Source organism: Sebastes fasciatus, chromosome 17 (genome assembly GCF_043250625.1).
Source record: "Sebastes fasciatus isolate fSebFas1 chromosome 17, fSebFas1.pri, whole genome shotgun sequence".
NCBI lineage: Eukaryota > Metazoa > Chordata > Actinopteri > Perciformes > Sebastidae > Sebastes > Sebastes fasciatus.
In genome coordinates, this window is record NC_133811.1 from 25501654 (window position 1) to 25519277 (window position 17624).

General features: G+C 39.2%; 1 protein-coding gene across 6 annotated transcripts in view; it reads left to right on the top strand.

The window, feature by feature from the left end:
• LOC141754456 (uncharacterized) overlaps positions 1-7138 on the top strand; it is a 53348-nt gene extending 46210 nt beyond the window's left edge. For all 6 annotated transcript variants that reach the window (XM_074613520.1, XM_074613522.1, XM_074613524.1 and 3 more), the window contains 6 exons: positions 1450-1630; positions 4155-4259; positions 4379-4429; positions 4527-4581; positions 4666-4920; positions 6515-7138. In XM_074613520.1, the coding sequence (XP_074469621.1) occupies positions 1450-1630; positions 4155-4259; positions 4379-4429; positions 4527-4581; positions 4666-4920; positions 6515-6525 (658 nt within the window). In that variant the 3' untranslated portion in view covers positions 6526-7138. The remainder of the gene's footprint in view (positions 1-1449; positions 1631-4154; positions 4260-4378; positions 4430-4526; positions 4582-4665; positions 4921-6514) is intronic.
• Positions 7139-17624: the final 10486 nt, after the last annotated feature.

A 17624-nucleotide genomic window follows, 5' to 3' on the forward strand; every position in this document is an offset into this window, starting at 1 on the left:
ACATGAATATATCAACACAACAACTTATTATTCATCATATCATATCATTTAATATCTATAAACAGTGTGACAACAGGTTGATGCCGTTAAAGGGCATGAAATGAAATGTCATCTTTACCACCAAGAGACCGAACACTAGAATGACAAAATAACAGGAACACCTTACAACATGATGTAATTCAACACAACACAACTACCTTGCTGCAGTATATTTGTTTTTCTGACAAAAAAAATTGATGATTTTGTGACGCTTTATTTTACAAGTTCTTAATTTCCTAATAATTTCTATGTAATTTGGCAAAGATTGCAGGAAAAATAGGAACTTCCATGAAAGAATTTCTCCATTTAAAGGACCAGTATGTAATATATTTACTGTAATAAATGATATGTCATCAGAGATTAAGGAGACATGCTGAATTGAAATACTGGCTTCTCTGACAACGATGCTACAGCCAGTATGTTCTCATTTGAAATTTCCATTCCGGTCTGAAACATCTGTTTTTGTTTTGGCCGGTGTGATCCCGTCCACTGCCCATTTCAACACCCCGTTGCCACATAATATGAAACAAACTGGCACATAAACACAGCCTCCTGCAGCCATGGAAGCAAGCAAACAAACTGGATCAACAGAGATAACGTTAACATTAGATTCTACCCGACCTGAAAAGCCTCGGCACATCTCTCTGTGGTCCGTGTGCTGCTGGGTTATCAAGACAGACAGAGAGTATTTGAGAGACACAGCCGGTGAAGTGATTCAAACTACTTCTGCTGGCCAGAGACTAACAGCGTGATGCTAACACACGCTATCAGTCACACAGGAGAAGCAGACGGGCCACGGCTCCAATGTTTTGAATTTGTACCCATTTTGTACCCATTTTAAACACTAGCTGTCAGTGCTACATATTGCTCCTTTAAACCCAAATAAATGGGGGAAAAAAGCAAATAAAATGAATGATCGCAATTCATCATTTATTGGAAACTTTGTTATTGCCATTTATTATTTACGCTGCCCGGAGACAAGTTGTTGTTGAGTAAATTATTTGCACTAGTACCTCTGATACTTGTCTGTCTGTAATTATGACCAAGTTACATCGCTCTTCCCAGGAAAGGTTGTACAGAATTATTAGAATTATAGAGACATTTTTGCCCATAAAATAAAGCGTTACCGACATGTTTTTACCAGGGTTTTTTTTTACAGTGGAGGTTTTGAATAACTGAATAATTTTTCATTTAAAAGTTCCCTTTCATTTATAAAAGAAGGATCATTTATGTGTTTAAATCATTTCAGTGGCCTCAGGCCTGCTACTTTATGTGTCAGCTGCGGTTTTAGCCTCGGGTACGGAAGTATGACTTCTGAGAATTGTGGGACAACTAAAGGTTGTTCTCAGGTTTACAACTGCAGATATATAATAATATATATGGTAATGTAACACGGCTACGTCTTTTCAGGATCCTCCGGGAGGAGGCGATGGCCCGGGAGGTCGAGGAGAGGAAGCGCAGAGAGGAGGAGGCTCGATTCATGGCCGAGCAGCAGCGTGTCCGGGACGAAGCCCAGCAAGCTCAGGAGGAGCAGGAGGCGCAGGAGAAAGCCAAGGCCGAGCAGGAGGAGAACGAGAGGCTGCAGAAACAGGTCAGTGACCAGGACACGTACAGGACATGTGATCTGGTGGATGAGATTGAAAGTTGTTTTTGATAATTGTAGTGGCTGTTTTAACTTTGTTCCAATCAGGAACACTTTTAGTCTGCAAGGCATCTCAGTTTAACCTCGTGCTCCATTTAATTGAAACCTCCTTGTGAATTAAACCAGTGTTCTCACAAGGCCTGGAGGCAGGAAACTGGTGATTGGGGGGTTTATTTAAAGGTTTAGATCACAACATCAGGGCAGGTGATTCTTATCCAAAAGTTACATCTCAGTCTGGTTCGTCACCATCTGAATTGTACCGTCAAAAACTTGTTTCAGTTCAAAATTTGCAGACTTCTCTACATCTTACAAGCACCTTGTTCCTAAACTGTTTCACCTCTGTGCACTAAAGACTACCTTATACCACCATTACCTCTCCTCAATAATAATAAGTTATGTACCTGTATTCCAGTACTTAAAGGGAGAATACGTATATAACTTTTCTGTAATTAAAATATCTAAAAACGACTAGACCTGTTATATATTTTGTTGAGTTGTGTTCTTATATTATCCCAGATGTTTACAACACTTTTCAAACCCAGAGGAATCCGTAATTTTAATCAACGTAACGGTCCGCTTCATTTGGTCGCCTGTCGATGGCATCATATCTCCTTGCACATGCGTCAGCATTTTGGTTGTCTATTAGAAGCCGTCATAAACTGACATTTTATCCGCCACAGTTTAACGATACACTTTTTATATCTTGGTAGTTTTTAACTATATATTTTAGCTGGATGAAGGATTTCAGTCATCGTACATCTAGATCTTAAGGGGACTGTTTGTAACTTCTTACACATATAAATCGTACCGGGTCGGTGTCCCATGAGCTCGCGTGTGGCTACGCTGTTCAGACAAGACTCCAACGCAAACTACACGGAAACACCAAAACCGCAAAGTTATATCTTGTGAAGCCTGTCTTGCAAAATAGTGTTGGCCGCGGTCGGAGGACGCGGGGGAGACCGTAGCTTTGGTCTCCAGGGCCGGAGTCTCTGCTGTACTCTGCTCCTCTCGCCTGCCTTCACTCACACACCGCGCTCGTTCTCGCTCGCTCAGCTCGCTCCACCTCACGTGCATGCGCGCACACTCCACACTGCAGAAGAGTTAGTTTAGCTCTGAGAATATCTAGTGAATGTACAGTGGACGTTTTTGCGGAAATAAATGCTGCAGCTCCTCCAGACCAACAGAGGATACCCGGGTTTTGTGAAGTGACGGGGCTCCGCAGAGAGAAACGTTATCTTCTCCGACCAAAATTCCGGTGTCTCCCCTGTTCCCTCTGGCCGCTGGGATTTTTTACTTGATCCTGAATAAACATAATGCTTCTATTATCTGTAATTTGGCTTAGTATTATAAATCAAAACCCCCATGATTTCAGTGAAAGAATAATTTAAATCCATTTCCTTGAACCCACTGCCAATATCTAGTGGGTATCAAACCCTCAACCCGAGTTAACCACCACCACTTCCATCAGTGAGACACATGATCAATTCCTGTTAACTGTAAATACTGTATGAACTGCAAACCCTCTAATTTTCCACAAACCAACATGAATCCCTTTGATCCCCCACATGCAGTAAGCCCACTTACCATCTGGGCAGATTAATGCATAGGAGGATGCCTGAGCTGTCGGGGGGGTTTGTTGCTGTACGTGAGCCCGAACATCAGACTCACTCACCCCCTGACTGACTGACTGACTGTCTGGCAGATTAAAGGACATAAAATATGTGCTGCTGTCACGGACCACTGGTGAGCCCTGTGAGTCAGAGGGCCCTTGTCTGCCCGGGCACATGCCAGCTGGTGACCTCCATAATGGTGATGAGCAGAGGCTGAGGGAGCCATTGTGATCTGGGAGATAGTGACAGGCCTGTGCTGCCTCTGTCTCCTCGTACACTTGGCTCTGCAGTGGGCTGATGGTTGGATAAGCAGCGTCAGTGTACGCCGTGCCCGAAGCACTCCGCCACGCTCCACTCCCCTTCTCCCCTCTTCAATCGGACCATTGTTCCACCCTGACAGCTCCAGACTACAGTGGCCTCATATTTTTTTTTACAGCTCAAGTGTTGCGGGAAACTAAAAACGTGTGTGACTATTTAAAGATTTGTGTCCAAAACTAATCGCTGCAGTCAAAAGACAGTGTTAAAACATGTGAAACTGCAGATTTTAAAAACAGCAGGTTACAACAGTTGTGACAGATGTGATTTATGCACACATCATAATCTTTGTTTTCATTGCCTACTTCAACACATCTGCTTGGTTGGTGCTGAATCTAAATACCCAGTGAGGCATGTAATGGAGTTACTCAGATGATATCAACTCTGTCCTGAAGGCTGCAGAACTGACTGAGCATGTGCTGCCACCTGGTGGTCAAGAGGTTTTCTGCATTACAGTACATCCACACACACAATGTGACACACCAGAGGTGGAAGAAAGTGTTATTTTTGTCAGCTTTGTAATCATGTTTTTGTCTTATTTTTTTCAGAGGGAGGAGGCCGAAGCCAAAGCTCGCGAGGAGGCCGAGCGTCAGCGCCTCGAGAGGGAGAAACACTTCCAGAAAGAAGAGCAGGAGCGGCTGGAGAGGAAGAAGGTGAGGAGAGAAAACAGAGAAAAATAACAACCTCACAGTTCAGAAAAGTTCACACTCAGGAGTTCATCCCAGTACTTCCCTCCCTCTAACTCACTGATCTCTCTGTCTGATCTGCACAGCGCCTTGAGGAGATCATGAAGAGGACTCGGAAAAGTGACGCAGGAGAAAAGGTTTGTGTGTTTCCTTTTAAACAAGCTTGAAGGAACTGAACTTCCTTGTGACCTTTTTGAAACAACAGAAGTCTTTTTGATCTTTTTCTCATCACAGAAGGATGTCAAAGCTTCTCCACAGGTCAACGGCAAGGACACAGAGCTCAGCAAGAGTGAGTGTTACAGTTTCTACGCCGTATGTTCAGTCTGAAATACAATCTCATTTATTCATTTACTCATTCTGTTTCTGTTTGCAGCTGGGACCCTGCAGAGTCCCGACGCTGCAGTCCTCAGCGCGTCACAAAGTGTGTCCGGTCCGGTTGTAAACGGCGTCCAGAACGGCGTCTCGGCCAACGGAGAGGCGGCTCACTTCGAGGAGATCATCCAGCTGAACAACAGCGGCAACCCGACGCAGACTCAGAGCGGGCTGGTCAGCGAGCCCATCCTGGCGTTCGAGGGCGGAGAGCCCTTCCTGATGAAAACAGGCCCCATGAAGCCTCAGCATGTCGCAGGTACAGTGAAGAGACAACACATGAGACTGTGATCATACATTATAACAATGTATCAGGACATAAAGGAGGAGAAATGTTCACGTTTCTTTGGAATAAATTGATCTCGAGGTCAATAAAAACTGTCAACACCCCGTCATCAAATCTTAATCCTACATCAGTGTTCCTTAACATAAAATAATATCTCCGTGTGATAATCACAGTTCAAGGACTTTTAAGTTCATCCAACGATTTTTTTCTTTCCACATTGTTTCATTTGAAGGAGTTTTACAGGCTTAAACATAAACATATTCAGTATTTCACAAGATAAATGGCAGAAATGTGAGAAGTCTAAAAAATGCTACAGAATTTTGTGCCAAAATTTTTTTATTTTATCAATTTAATCATCTTGTGACCCTCATATTTATCTTAGGGAGTGCTTTGAGGGTCCTGAAACCAAAGTTAGGTCAAATAAGTCAAACATGTCATTCTTTCATGGAAGGTGCAACAAGAAAGTCATCCCCCTGAATTTAGCTAAATTGGACAAAGGTGGTGTGTCTTTAATTCTGTCTTCAAACATTCCCTCTAATGTCGAATCCCTAAAATGCTAAATTTCCTTGGCTTTCATTGACATGTGACCAGTGGTGTCAGTTTGAGAAATGATATCTTGTTATCTTATTATTATTATTATTATAGGGCCCCCATTCGACCAATCTATGTCACCTGAAAGTTGCTCCTGTAAGTGAAATGTAAATTTCAAGCCATTGGGAATGATGTAAACCACTGCCTGTCCCGATGTAGCAAGACATTTCTTTCTGTAATTCATAGCTTTTATCATTTCTTCTTTAATGTGTGTATCGACAAACGGCTTTTTCCCACCGCAGGGACGAGCAATCAACCAAAAACATTTTAAAAAAGGAGATAATGCTCACTGCAAACCTCAGCATACACAGTACAAATAGAAAATACTAAAAGAAGATTGTCTCGTAGGAAAGGTGTTAAAGAATGCAAATGAACCCAGGGTGCACCCACTACTGGAAACACATATACTGTTAATACAATAGAGTATATATATGTAGACGTGCTGTCATGCAGTTACCATAAAACAGCCAAATTACAAACAAAATACCTGCTCATTAACACACAAATAGATATTAGTTCCTAGTCTCAGTTCGGGCTGCAACTAACTCATCTTATTTTCAACATTGATCAATCTGTATTTGATTTTTTTTCCGTGAATCGATTCATGTTTGTGAAGTCATAATTTCCCGAGACCCTAAAGTTACATCTTCAAATTCTTTGTTTTGTTTGACCAAAAGTCCAAAAACCAAAAGATATTCAGTTTACTCTCATATATGACAAAGAAAAGTAGCAAATGCTCACGTTTGAGAAGCTGGAACCAGATATTTTTTTGGCGTTTTGCTTGTAAAATGATGTTAAAAATGAATTGATGATCAAAATAGTTGTAATTTTCATTCAAGACATCTCCCATTCATCTGGTATAGTTATTGCTGGAATCAATAATGTTTGAAGATGAAATCAGAAAACGAGAATAAAAACGTATTATACAAATATTAGTTTTCCCCTTCGTCTCACCTCTGTTGTTCTCTCCCTGCAGAGGTCCTGTGAGTCGCCACACATCTCCATGGAGACGCGCCTTATGTCTCTGCTCGAGCTAAGAGATTCATGCCACACCACAGCGGCTTATAAAATCGTGTGCCAAACAAACAATGAACTGCGCTGAATTCACATTTTTACCGTTATCGGTCTGTCGCAAGAGGACAAAGAGGAGTTCTTTCATCATCTGACATATACCAACATGCAACAACGACAACAACGACAACCACAACAAGTATTCTCTCTCCGTCTCCACTGCGTGTTCTGGTGCAGCATCTGTCAAGTTTTACTGAAATGTCACATGCAGATTTTATGGTGCACCTTAAAGATGACTGACTGTGTAACAAAACTTTTAGAAAATACAGTATAAGAACCCTGGAAATGCATAATATTTGACAATGGTTGTTATTATTACCGTCGTTACGATATCGTTATTGTTATCTTAAGTTGAACAGTGTGCGTGCGTGTGTGTTGTTTTGTTGTTTTTGTCTTGAATTATTGAGTTATTTAACATGGGGAGCATTGTAAGGACTGGCCACAGACAGTGTATGTAAATGTATAATGAGCCTGGCTGCCTAGGCCTCCTGTTACAGGGGATCTGTGAAATAAAGCTTTATGAAAGGGACTGGGCTCCGTGTCCGTCTGTCTGGAGTTATGTTTATTATTATTACCTCCGCCAAGGCCGGTTATGTTTTCACCGGCGTTGGTTTGCTTGTTTGTTTGTTTGTTTGTCTGTTAGCAGAATCACTCCAACAGTCTGGGATGGATTTGAATGAAATTGGCAGTGTGGTGTGGCACAATGAACAATCCATTCAATTTTGGTGGCGATCCGGACCATGATCCAGATTCAGGAATTTTTTTACGGATTCCGATCAGCCTGTTAATTTAGACCACAGGGTATAACACATTGACACATTGATGAGGCGGTGATGACGTGGTGAGAAAGGAAAAAAGCGGTAGATGACGGGGTGACAGACAACGTAGTGTAACGCCATACAGACATAACAAGGTTACTGAATGAGAGAGGCATTCGCCGACACGTTACACGGAAACACACCGTGTTAATATAAAAGGCCGACTAACTCATGCTACCGTGAGCTGTGATCTGTTTTTAAAGTCAGGCACCTTGGCGGAGGTCTGCGCTCTCCGAGTGCCATTCTAGTTATTATTGAAAACATTAGATATCCGTTTCTACTTCCTGCAGAGATCTGGAAGCAACTAGTAGTACATGTACTCAAGTATGATACTTAAGTACAATTTTGAGGTATTTGAGTATTTCCATTTTCTGCCATTTTATACTCCACCACATCTCAGAGGGAAATATTGTAATTTGTACTCCACAGGACTGAACATATGTCAGTATTAAGTGCAGATCTTTTAGCTGCATTACACAGTAACATGTTCAGAGAGACCAGAAGGTGGCAGCAATGATGCTTTAAATGAAAATGCTTTCTGCACCTCTATCTACCAGACTGTGGTTCTGATGGTGGAATATTTACATGTAAAGTATGTAAAGTACATTTTACTTTACCCACATACAAATGCCTTTTTTGTGTTAACCAAATGTATGCTGGGATATGGTAGACACCTGAAGCTTAAAGAGATTCTTCAGGGGTTCAGTATCGCACTTTCATAAAGTCATGGGAAATTATAAGAGACAGATTTAACAAAAAAAAGAAAAGAAAAGCGATAAAACATTCAAGCAGCAGAAGCCGAGATATCCTGACTTGTATCACTAGTAAGGATCAAGCCTCAAAAAGGCTTCATCCTCTGGGGAACACAAATGTGTGCACAATATTTTCTGGCAATCCATCCAATTGTTGTAAATATTTCACTCAAAACCACAAATGTCAGCCTCATAGTGGTGCTAGAGGAAAAGTCAGGGGCTCAACTGTGTCATTGGGATACATCATCTGGGAACCATGAATCTCTGCACCAAGTGTCACGCCAATCCATCTAATAGTTGCTGAGATATTTCACTAAAAAAAACAAAATGTCAACCCCATGGTGGCACAAGATGAAAAGTCAGAAGACCACCAAAAACGGGGGAACACGAATGTGTGCGCAATATTTTATTTATAGTGGCGCTAGAGGAAAAAGTCAGGGGCTCAACTATGTCATTAGGATATATCATCTGGGAACCATGAATCTCCTCACCAAGTGCAGACTAGGGTCAGGGTTCAACTCCGTAACCGCAACATCTTCATCATATCACAATGGTTTTAAGACCAAAATTTATATTTTTATTTTCATGAATAACTGTTTTTTATTATAATATATTAAACAATTGGTCCCTGATATTGTAGGCTTAAAAGTGTTTAGTCAATTTCACTACAATTTACACTTTTATTAACAAATACTGTAAATGCAGCCGGGCGGCTGAAAAAGAGTGAGAAAGAGAGTTACAGGGGTGAAAAGTGTAATTCTTTCTTTATTTGTTCATTTGTTACCTCTTTGTTAGAAGGTGTTGCCCTAGGCGACCGGCTATATGGCCTCAAGCTGCGTGTGAACCACATTTCACCTGATTTACATACAGTAACAAACAGTATTTTAGATGATTAATGAACCACAAGTGACTGAGAGTGTCTGGATTTCCATTTTGGATTTGAAAACCACTACATTTTTGTCTTTTTATACCCCCGCAACAATGTAGTCCTCGTTTCCGGAGCAGAACTTGGAAACTATTTCACTTTGGAACCTCAAATTTGGTATGATGGTTGACAGTGTGGTGTAGTTGTGCTTTTTGGGGGTTAGAAGTCCAGGGTGCCCTAAATTTGTTTGATAATAACAAGCTAGATTGTGCTCAATAGACTAATGCCATTAGTTCCAAAAGGGCAAAAGCTTTGGCTCTACTTTAGTAGGGGTCAAACAGTGAGCCATGCTCACTTTTGCCTTGTCGACAGTGTAACGAGGGGAAATTAGATTTTACGTATGAAATCATTTTTAAAAATGGGTTAGATTTCAACAGGGCATCTCTGTTTTCAGTCACAGTCTGTGTTTGTTTGGCTGTGGCTTTATGTCACACGCACACAGAACTGACCCCCAGACAGCTCTCAGGTGACGTCCAGCCAAAAAGGATCAAAGGTGTGTGCGTGAGACTCGCTATAATCCACTCTAGCGATCAAATATTAGAAGCCTTGTGGTCGCTCTTGTTTTCCCCTTCAGTTCCAGGTAACGTTGACTCTCGTTGCTGCGGTGGTCCGGTCAGTTTGGGTCACGGTGCATCTGCCACGGGGTCGCTAACCATATCGAATGTCTAACAAAATACACTGGAGCTTGTTTCAATGTGACCACGCCGCCGTTCGGCACAGAGATGTGATTCTGGACAGAAACCCGCGGGGGAGGACATGTTTGTCTGGATCTGTTTGCTTTTGGTTTGGACGGTGACTTTGCAATTAGAAAGCTTACTCACCGAACAATGCAGCGCTGCATACAAAGAGCCTCTCTGCCACAGTCCACGCTGTGAATCATGAGACCCTGTTTACTGCTCGGTCTCTGCAGTTCATGGTCCTAATATGTTTCCATTGTTTGTCTGATAAGTGGATGTTTACATGGTAACGTTACGCCGGTTCCACCTGCATGAGAAAGGTGCAACACAGCAGTATTTCTAAACTTATTGATGGCAATGTCTGTCGGTCGGTTCACTGCCTTGGTCCAATCTATCTCAACAACTATTGGATGGATTGCCAAAAAATACACACATTTGTGTTCCCCATAGGATGAATCCAACCGTCTTTTGCGGTCTTCTGACTTTTCATCTTGTGCCACCATGAGGTGGATATTTTAGTTTTTTAGTGACATATCTCAGGAACTATTAGATGGATTGGCGTGACACTTGGTGCAGAGATTCATGGTTCCCAGATGATGTATCCTAATGACATAGTTGAGCTCCTGACTTTTCCTCTAGCACCACTATGAGGCTGACGTTTGTGGTTTTGAGTGAAATATATACAACAATTTGATGGATTGCCATAAAATATTGTACACCCATTCGTGTTCCCCAGAGGATGAATCCTACCGTCTTTGGTGGTCTTCTGACTTTTCATCTTGTGCCACCATGAGGTTGCCATTTTTTTTTTTTGGTGACATATCTCAGCAACTATTGGATGGATTGCCATGACACTTGGTGCAGAGATTAATGTTCCCCAGAGGGTGTATCATAATGACTTTTAATGATCACCTGACTTTTCCTCTAGCGCCACCAGGAGATCAGACCTTTCACTTTATCTAGTGAAAATTCTCACCATCTATGGATTGGCTCAACATTTTTGTACAGAGATTCATGGTTCCCAGAGGATGAATCCTAATGACTTTCGTGATCACCTAACTTTTCCTCTAGCGACACCAGTAGTTCAGACCTTTCACCTATCTTGCAAAAATTCTATCAGATGGGTTGGCTCAAAATTTTGTACAGACATTCGTGGTTCCCAGAGGATGTATCCTAATGACTTTGGTGGCTGACATTTGTGGTTTCGAGTGAAAATATCTCAATAACAATTGAATGGATTTCCATGAAATTTGGTACACACATTCATGCCCCCCTTGGGATGAATAGTAATAACTTTGATGACCCCTCATCATCAGGTCAAAATCTTTACTTGTCCCGGTACTTTGGTTTATGACCAAATGCTAATTAGCAAATGTTAGCATGCTAGACAAATACAGTATGCATTGAGCCAGTTCTGCTTCCAAATAGAGGATGAGAGTTGTGCTATCTCGTTGCAAATGTTTGTCCTCGTTATGTTCCTGAACAGTTTGGTATTTGCATAACCACTTTATGACTGTGATATGAACAGTATCGTGGTCTGTACTTGTTTGATTATGTGCTACTATGTGAGGTCATATATATATATAAATATAGCCAGGTGTTTGCCTTCTTTCAGGCTGCTATCTCTGGTCCCACATTGACCCTGTTGGTTTATTGCCCAATCAAAGTGGCAGCAGAGATAGCAACCTGGAAGGAAGCGGCTACTATAGCTGATTAAATTTACACTGGACTTCAGCCAACAGGATACACACTTTAAAAGTCATGTAGCCGAGTGATTCAACCTGCCCATCCTTCACACGACAAACGAAACAAGATCATTGTCGCGTATAAAATGATGCTGAACCTTTAATGCATCTGTGTACTCAAATAATCAAATACAGCGTCTACCTTTTACAGCAGCAGACCCTGAAGGCGTCTTATCATGTGGAAGCAAACACATAACTGTAACTCATAGATCATCATTGAAAACGCTTCCAGAGAGAGGGAACTATTTATAATTGAGATGTGATTTCACCAAGTGGTTGTCAGACAGTTTGGGTGCTCGTCCTTAAACAGCCATCATCACTGAGGTTTCTTCTTCTTCACCTGTTTCTATAAACGAGGAAGCAAAAAGACGCTCTTCTGTGTTCATAGATCTTTCACTCTCTCCCCTGCAAGGTGAGCCTTTTTCTTTTCTCTCTCTCTCGCAAGTTTACATGTTTTGTGCTGCTATGTTTCTCTGATAGTAGACATTGTAATTTCAGTTGTAGGTTTCAGTGTCTTACATTTACTCAAGTACTGTACTTAAGTACAATTTTGAGGTACTTTGCTTGAGTATTTCTATTTTATGCCACTTCATACTTCTACTCCACTACATCTCTGAGGGAAATATTGTACTTTTTACTCCACTACATTTATTTGACACTTTACTTTATACATATAAAAACACATGATATGCTTGTATGTTATGATGCAGTACTACAGTGTTAATCTAGTAGTATACATAGTATCTAAAATTGTCTCCACATTGATGAACTACATCATTAAAATGCTCCTAAATGTATTCATCATAGTGATAAAAACATAACACAAACAATATTCTATAACACTGTGAAAGGAGCCATTCTGCGTAACGAGTACTTTTACGTTTGATACTTCAAGTACATTTTGTTGATAATACTTTTGTACTTCTAATAAAGTAACATTTTGAATTTGGGACTTTAACTCATAATGGAATATTTATGACTTCTTCCACCACTGAAAGCATTATTATTTACAGCATTCTTATTTAATGGTCTCTTAGAAAGTTCATTGTGTTTTATTTTTGATATATTTACAAACAATAAGAAGAAAAAGTTGGTTGTTGTGCTTTATAGAAATAAATAAATATATAGAGATATATTATCACTATATAAAAGATCATATTTTTGACCTTTTTTTGTGTTCTTTTGCTATAATTTAATTCTTGCTCGGTGCTCGTTTGCTCTATTTTGAATGATGACACAGATGCTCCACTCGTTTCATGTTGCAGCCACAATCCCTTTAATCTTACTGACTTTTTATTTCACTTTCATCTCATGACCTCACCGGTCAGAGCTGTCTTCCGCCCCCTTGGAATTCAAGCCCCCATAAACAGCTCATAACAGTGAGTGACAGACAAGAGCCATGTCTGCTCTCACATTGTGGCCGGGGGGGTTAATTTTAACTTTGGCACATCCGAGCGTCCGGCACCTGTGCTGCAAAGGAGAACGACAGCGAGTGGGAACTGTTTGCATATCTTTGTCAAAAGGTCAACGAGGAGTGACTCGATCACAGCGTGCCATGCGGAGTTGTGAGAATTCAAACCAGGTCTTTTATGCAGGCTGTGGACCAGAGGTTGTTATTATCATACAGAACGAAGGACACACGGTTGGGTTTAAAAGGCTGCAACTGTGTGATGACAGCCTCCAGTGTCTAGTGACAGTGTGCAGACGAAGTGGAGATTAATGTACTTATGTATTAAAAAAACAAGATATATACAGTCTGAACAAAAATATATACTGTGCAGGTATAAATACAAGTAATGGCAATAGGGAGACATTATATAGAGAAATAGGGGTGTGCTATAGACCAGTGGTCAACAATCATTTTGTAACAAAAATTACAAATCCTCAAACAAAATCCTCAATTTGAATAAAGTGATCCAGTGTATTAAATTAGCTAGTTTTCTTTAATATATATAACTCATCAGTGCGTGCCTCCCTTTGTTTGCAATCAGCAGGAAAGCAGTGAAAAAGTTGTTGAAAGGCTAAACGCCAACAAATATGGATTGAAGCAGAATATTTAATTAAATGAAAACACGTTGTGAATTTTGGAAATGGTTACATCTATCTTTTTTATTTATTTTTTTATTTTTTTATCTTTTTCTCTAATAAGTTTTGAATTTTAGACTTCACATGGCTCTGGAGTTATTGGAAATGTCTGAATCACACCAGTCGGAAACAATCCTGCGCAGCCACCACTGGAATCGAATTCTACAGATAGTATAATACTAATAATATAATATCTGCAACTGTGCACAAATAACTGAATTTTAGCAGAATATGGCCTCCTAAATAGTTTCATACACATCATTTTTTTAATAAATTATTATACCCCCATGATAACATAGTTAGGGGTATTCTGTATAGCGCTCCGCGTGTCCGTCCGTCCGTCCTTCCGTCCGTTCGCGTGTCACACTTTAGTTTCCGGAGCAGAACTCGGAAACTATTCAACTTAGGAACTTCTAATTTGGTATGATGGTTGACAGTGTGGTCTAGTTGTGCCTTTTGGTGGTTAGAAGTCCAGGGTGCCCAACATTTTTGAAATTTTTCCAAAAGGGCAAAACCTTTGGCCCGACTTTAGTAGGGGTCAAGCAGTGAGCGGGGGTATGTTAGCCATGCTCACTTTTGTCTTGTTCAGTAACTGTTATTGTGATTTTAGTTATACATGTGCAAATCTAATTTTGACAATTTTATAAAAATGTTGGGCCGGGGACCCCTTACAGGGGAGTAGATTTTCCAAAGACCCCCTCCTACATGTAATCTTAACACAGATTAAGCATATTACTTACTACCATTTGTACTCTTAATGCCATTGGGACTATTTGTATTCTAAAACTTTTCAAGCTAAATACTTCAGACCTGTTTCATCGTGATAAACTGAAACATGCACTCATTGCACCCTGAGTGAAGTGACTGATTCATGACAGATTGTTCAGATTGTCACAGTCATATCAGAGTTTCTATTTGCTCAAAGCTATCGTGGGTGGTAGTAATGGACACTTGTTTTAATAGTGCAGATGTTCCCCATAGATATGTAATTATACAGCACAATTTTTATAATTTATAACAAATTATTTCACTGACCTCCTGACAGAGTGCCAACGGGCCCCTGGGGGTCCCCGAACCCCACTTTGAGTAACACTATTGAGACTATAGATCAGATATGGACAGTAATATAAATGTATGACTGCGGTGCAGAAAGTATGAGATTGTTACACAGTACTGCCTTAAGACAGTGAAATATTACTGCACTGTATTAACATATTTTATGCTGTTGAGGCTATGTATTGTTTGGCACACCTGACCGAATGTCTGTATGCACAAAAAGAGATTAAAACTGTGAGTTAGTGTTCAAAAACGACTAAAACAATAATGTTAATGTTGTGTATTAGAGAGGAAGATTGAGATGACACTCCAGTCTAGTGGTTGAGGATTGATTTCTTCGTCACTATGTGGGATTATCAACCCCCTGAGGTTAACAGATGGTGCACAACCCGACAAGAAGATATATTCTTCTAGGCAGGGAGTCCAGTGATTCAGTTTGTACTCTTATTTGAAATATCGGTAACACTTTGTATCAAGGTTCTTGTAATAAGCGTTAGTAAATAGGTAATAAGGCCCCTTTTAAGTCCTTATAAGATGCTTATTAACATTCATATTCATTAATAACACTATATGTGTTAATAATAGCATTATTAACAAGTTTATTGTTACATTATAAGACTTAAGATTCGCATTTATAAGAAACTTGTTAACAGTTTATAGATCGTTCTCGCTTTAGATCTGCAAAAAAGCAGTTAACTGTTAATGCTAATAAATGCCTTAAGTATGTATTAATCTTGATAAAGCAACAAAACATTTAGTTAAACTACATGTGTTTATAATGCTATTATATAGTGTTAATAATAGCATTATTAACAAGTTTATTGTTAGATTATAAGACATCTATAAGCACTTATAGGAAACTTGTTAACAGTTTGCTTAAGAACGTTAATAAAGGCCTTATGAGATTCTTATAATTGTTTATAATAGCATTATAAACACATGTAGTTTAACTAAATGTTTTGTTGCTTTATTAAGATTAATACATACTTGATAATGCCTTTATTAGCATTAACAGTTAACTGCTTTTTTGCAGATCTAAAGCGAGAACGGTCTATAAACTGTTAACAAGTTTCTTATAAATAAATGTCTTGTGATCTAACAATAAACATGTTTATAATGCTATTATTAACACTTATATAGTCTTATTAACACATATTAATGTTAATAAGCATCTTATAAGGGACTTATTACAAGAGCCTTATAAAGCGTTACCGAAATGTCTTATTTTCTTTATTTAATTTCACCACATCTCACCAAAACTTGTTCCTTAGCTTTGAATTCATCCCATAGAAAGAAATGACTAACCTCCACAAGGGGGATACCATCAGGCAGCAGATTCTTACAACTCTAATATAAAAGATTGTGATAGATCTGTTATTCATTTAACTCTCCAACAGAAAACATGTCAGCGAGATGAGACAGAATATAACTTCAGTCACTAACTGTGTTTGTGTTCGGCCCCGAGAGGTGTTCAGGGTGGAATCTGTCTCTGTGATAGGAGGCGTTATGTGGCTATTAGTCAGATAAAAATAGTGCAACAAACGGCACAGAGCCGACGGACACCAACGTCAGGCTGAAAGACAGCTGTGTGGTTGAGGGGGAGCAACAACATCTTCCACAACAGATGAACACACAACATAGGTTTCTAAAAACTGGGAAATGTGAGAAGGGCTTTTGTTTCAGTGATGTAATTAACCCTAAAAAGAAAAGGTCAGTGTGAGAGGATCCTGACAATTACTATAATTTTATTTATTTTTTTTTTTCGTCCAAAGGCCCAGAGAATACATAAATGTACAGGGAGGAAAAACAACATGTTTATTTATACTTATATAAGAAGAGAAGAGAAGAGAAGTATAGAAAATGAATTGAAAAAGAATAAATAAAATAAAAATTAGAAATAAAGTTAGAAAATAGAAATTGAGAATACAAAAATAGAATAGGAATAATAATAAACAAAACTAAATAAAAAATAAATAGAGAAAAATAAATAGGGGAAAATAATTATAATATTAATAATAAATAAATAAATAAATAAAAATAAGAGAAACAAAGTAAATAGTGATAATAAATCACAACAAAACAAATAAATAAAACAAATACATAAATACCAACAAAAATTAATAGAAGAATAAAAAATTAAAATCCCCAATTTGTTACATATTTATTTAGTTCACATCAATTAAAAAAATATTTTTATTTATTTATTTACTGGGACATTAATACTTTCTATAAATGTGTCATTGATTTTCTAAAAAAAACTGTATGAACCAGTTTCTTCCATCAGAAAACGAAGAAGGTGATACTGAAACTTCTATGTTTACAATTTATCATCATGAAGACATAAACAATGCCTTCTTAAAACATATACAGTATGTACAGTATAGAGAAACGTTATCGTCTCCGACCAACACTCAGGTGTCTCCACTGTTCCCGCTGACCGCGGTTGGTAGGCTGAGGCAGGAAAAGCCAACACTAGGATCAGCATTGATTCATGGAGAGACCTTCGTCTGGTCAGCTAACATTACTGCCAAGCAGCTGAAATATAGAGTGATATTGTGGTTTTAGCTGACGTGTGTCACCTCACTGTTTTGAGCGATGCTCGTTAACATTTAATTTAGAGCGAGCACAAGCGTGAGCCCGACGTTGACTTTCGTTGACTTAACGGCCACAGGTGTCGCTGTTAACAAGCATTTCTGAAAGTTACAACAGTCCCTTTAAGTAGCTTATAATTTTTAGGTACTTGTAGCCTACTTGAGTATTTAAATTTTATGCAACTTTATACTTCTACTCCACTACATTTCAAAGGCAAATATTGTACTTTGTCCTCCACTACATTTATTTGAATACATTAGTAACGTTGCAGATTCAGTTTATGAACACAAAACATAAATCAACCAATAAATTATGATATACTACTACCCAGCAATGTATAAAGTTTAATGAATTACACAGATAGG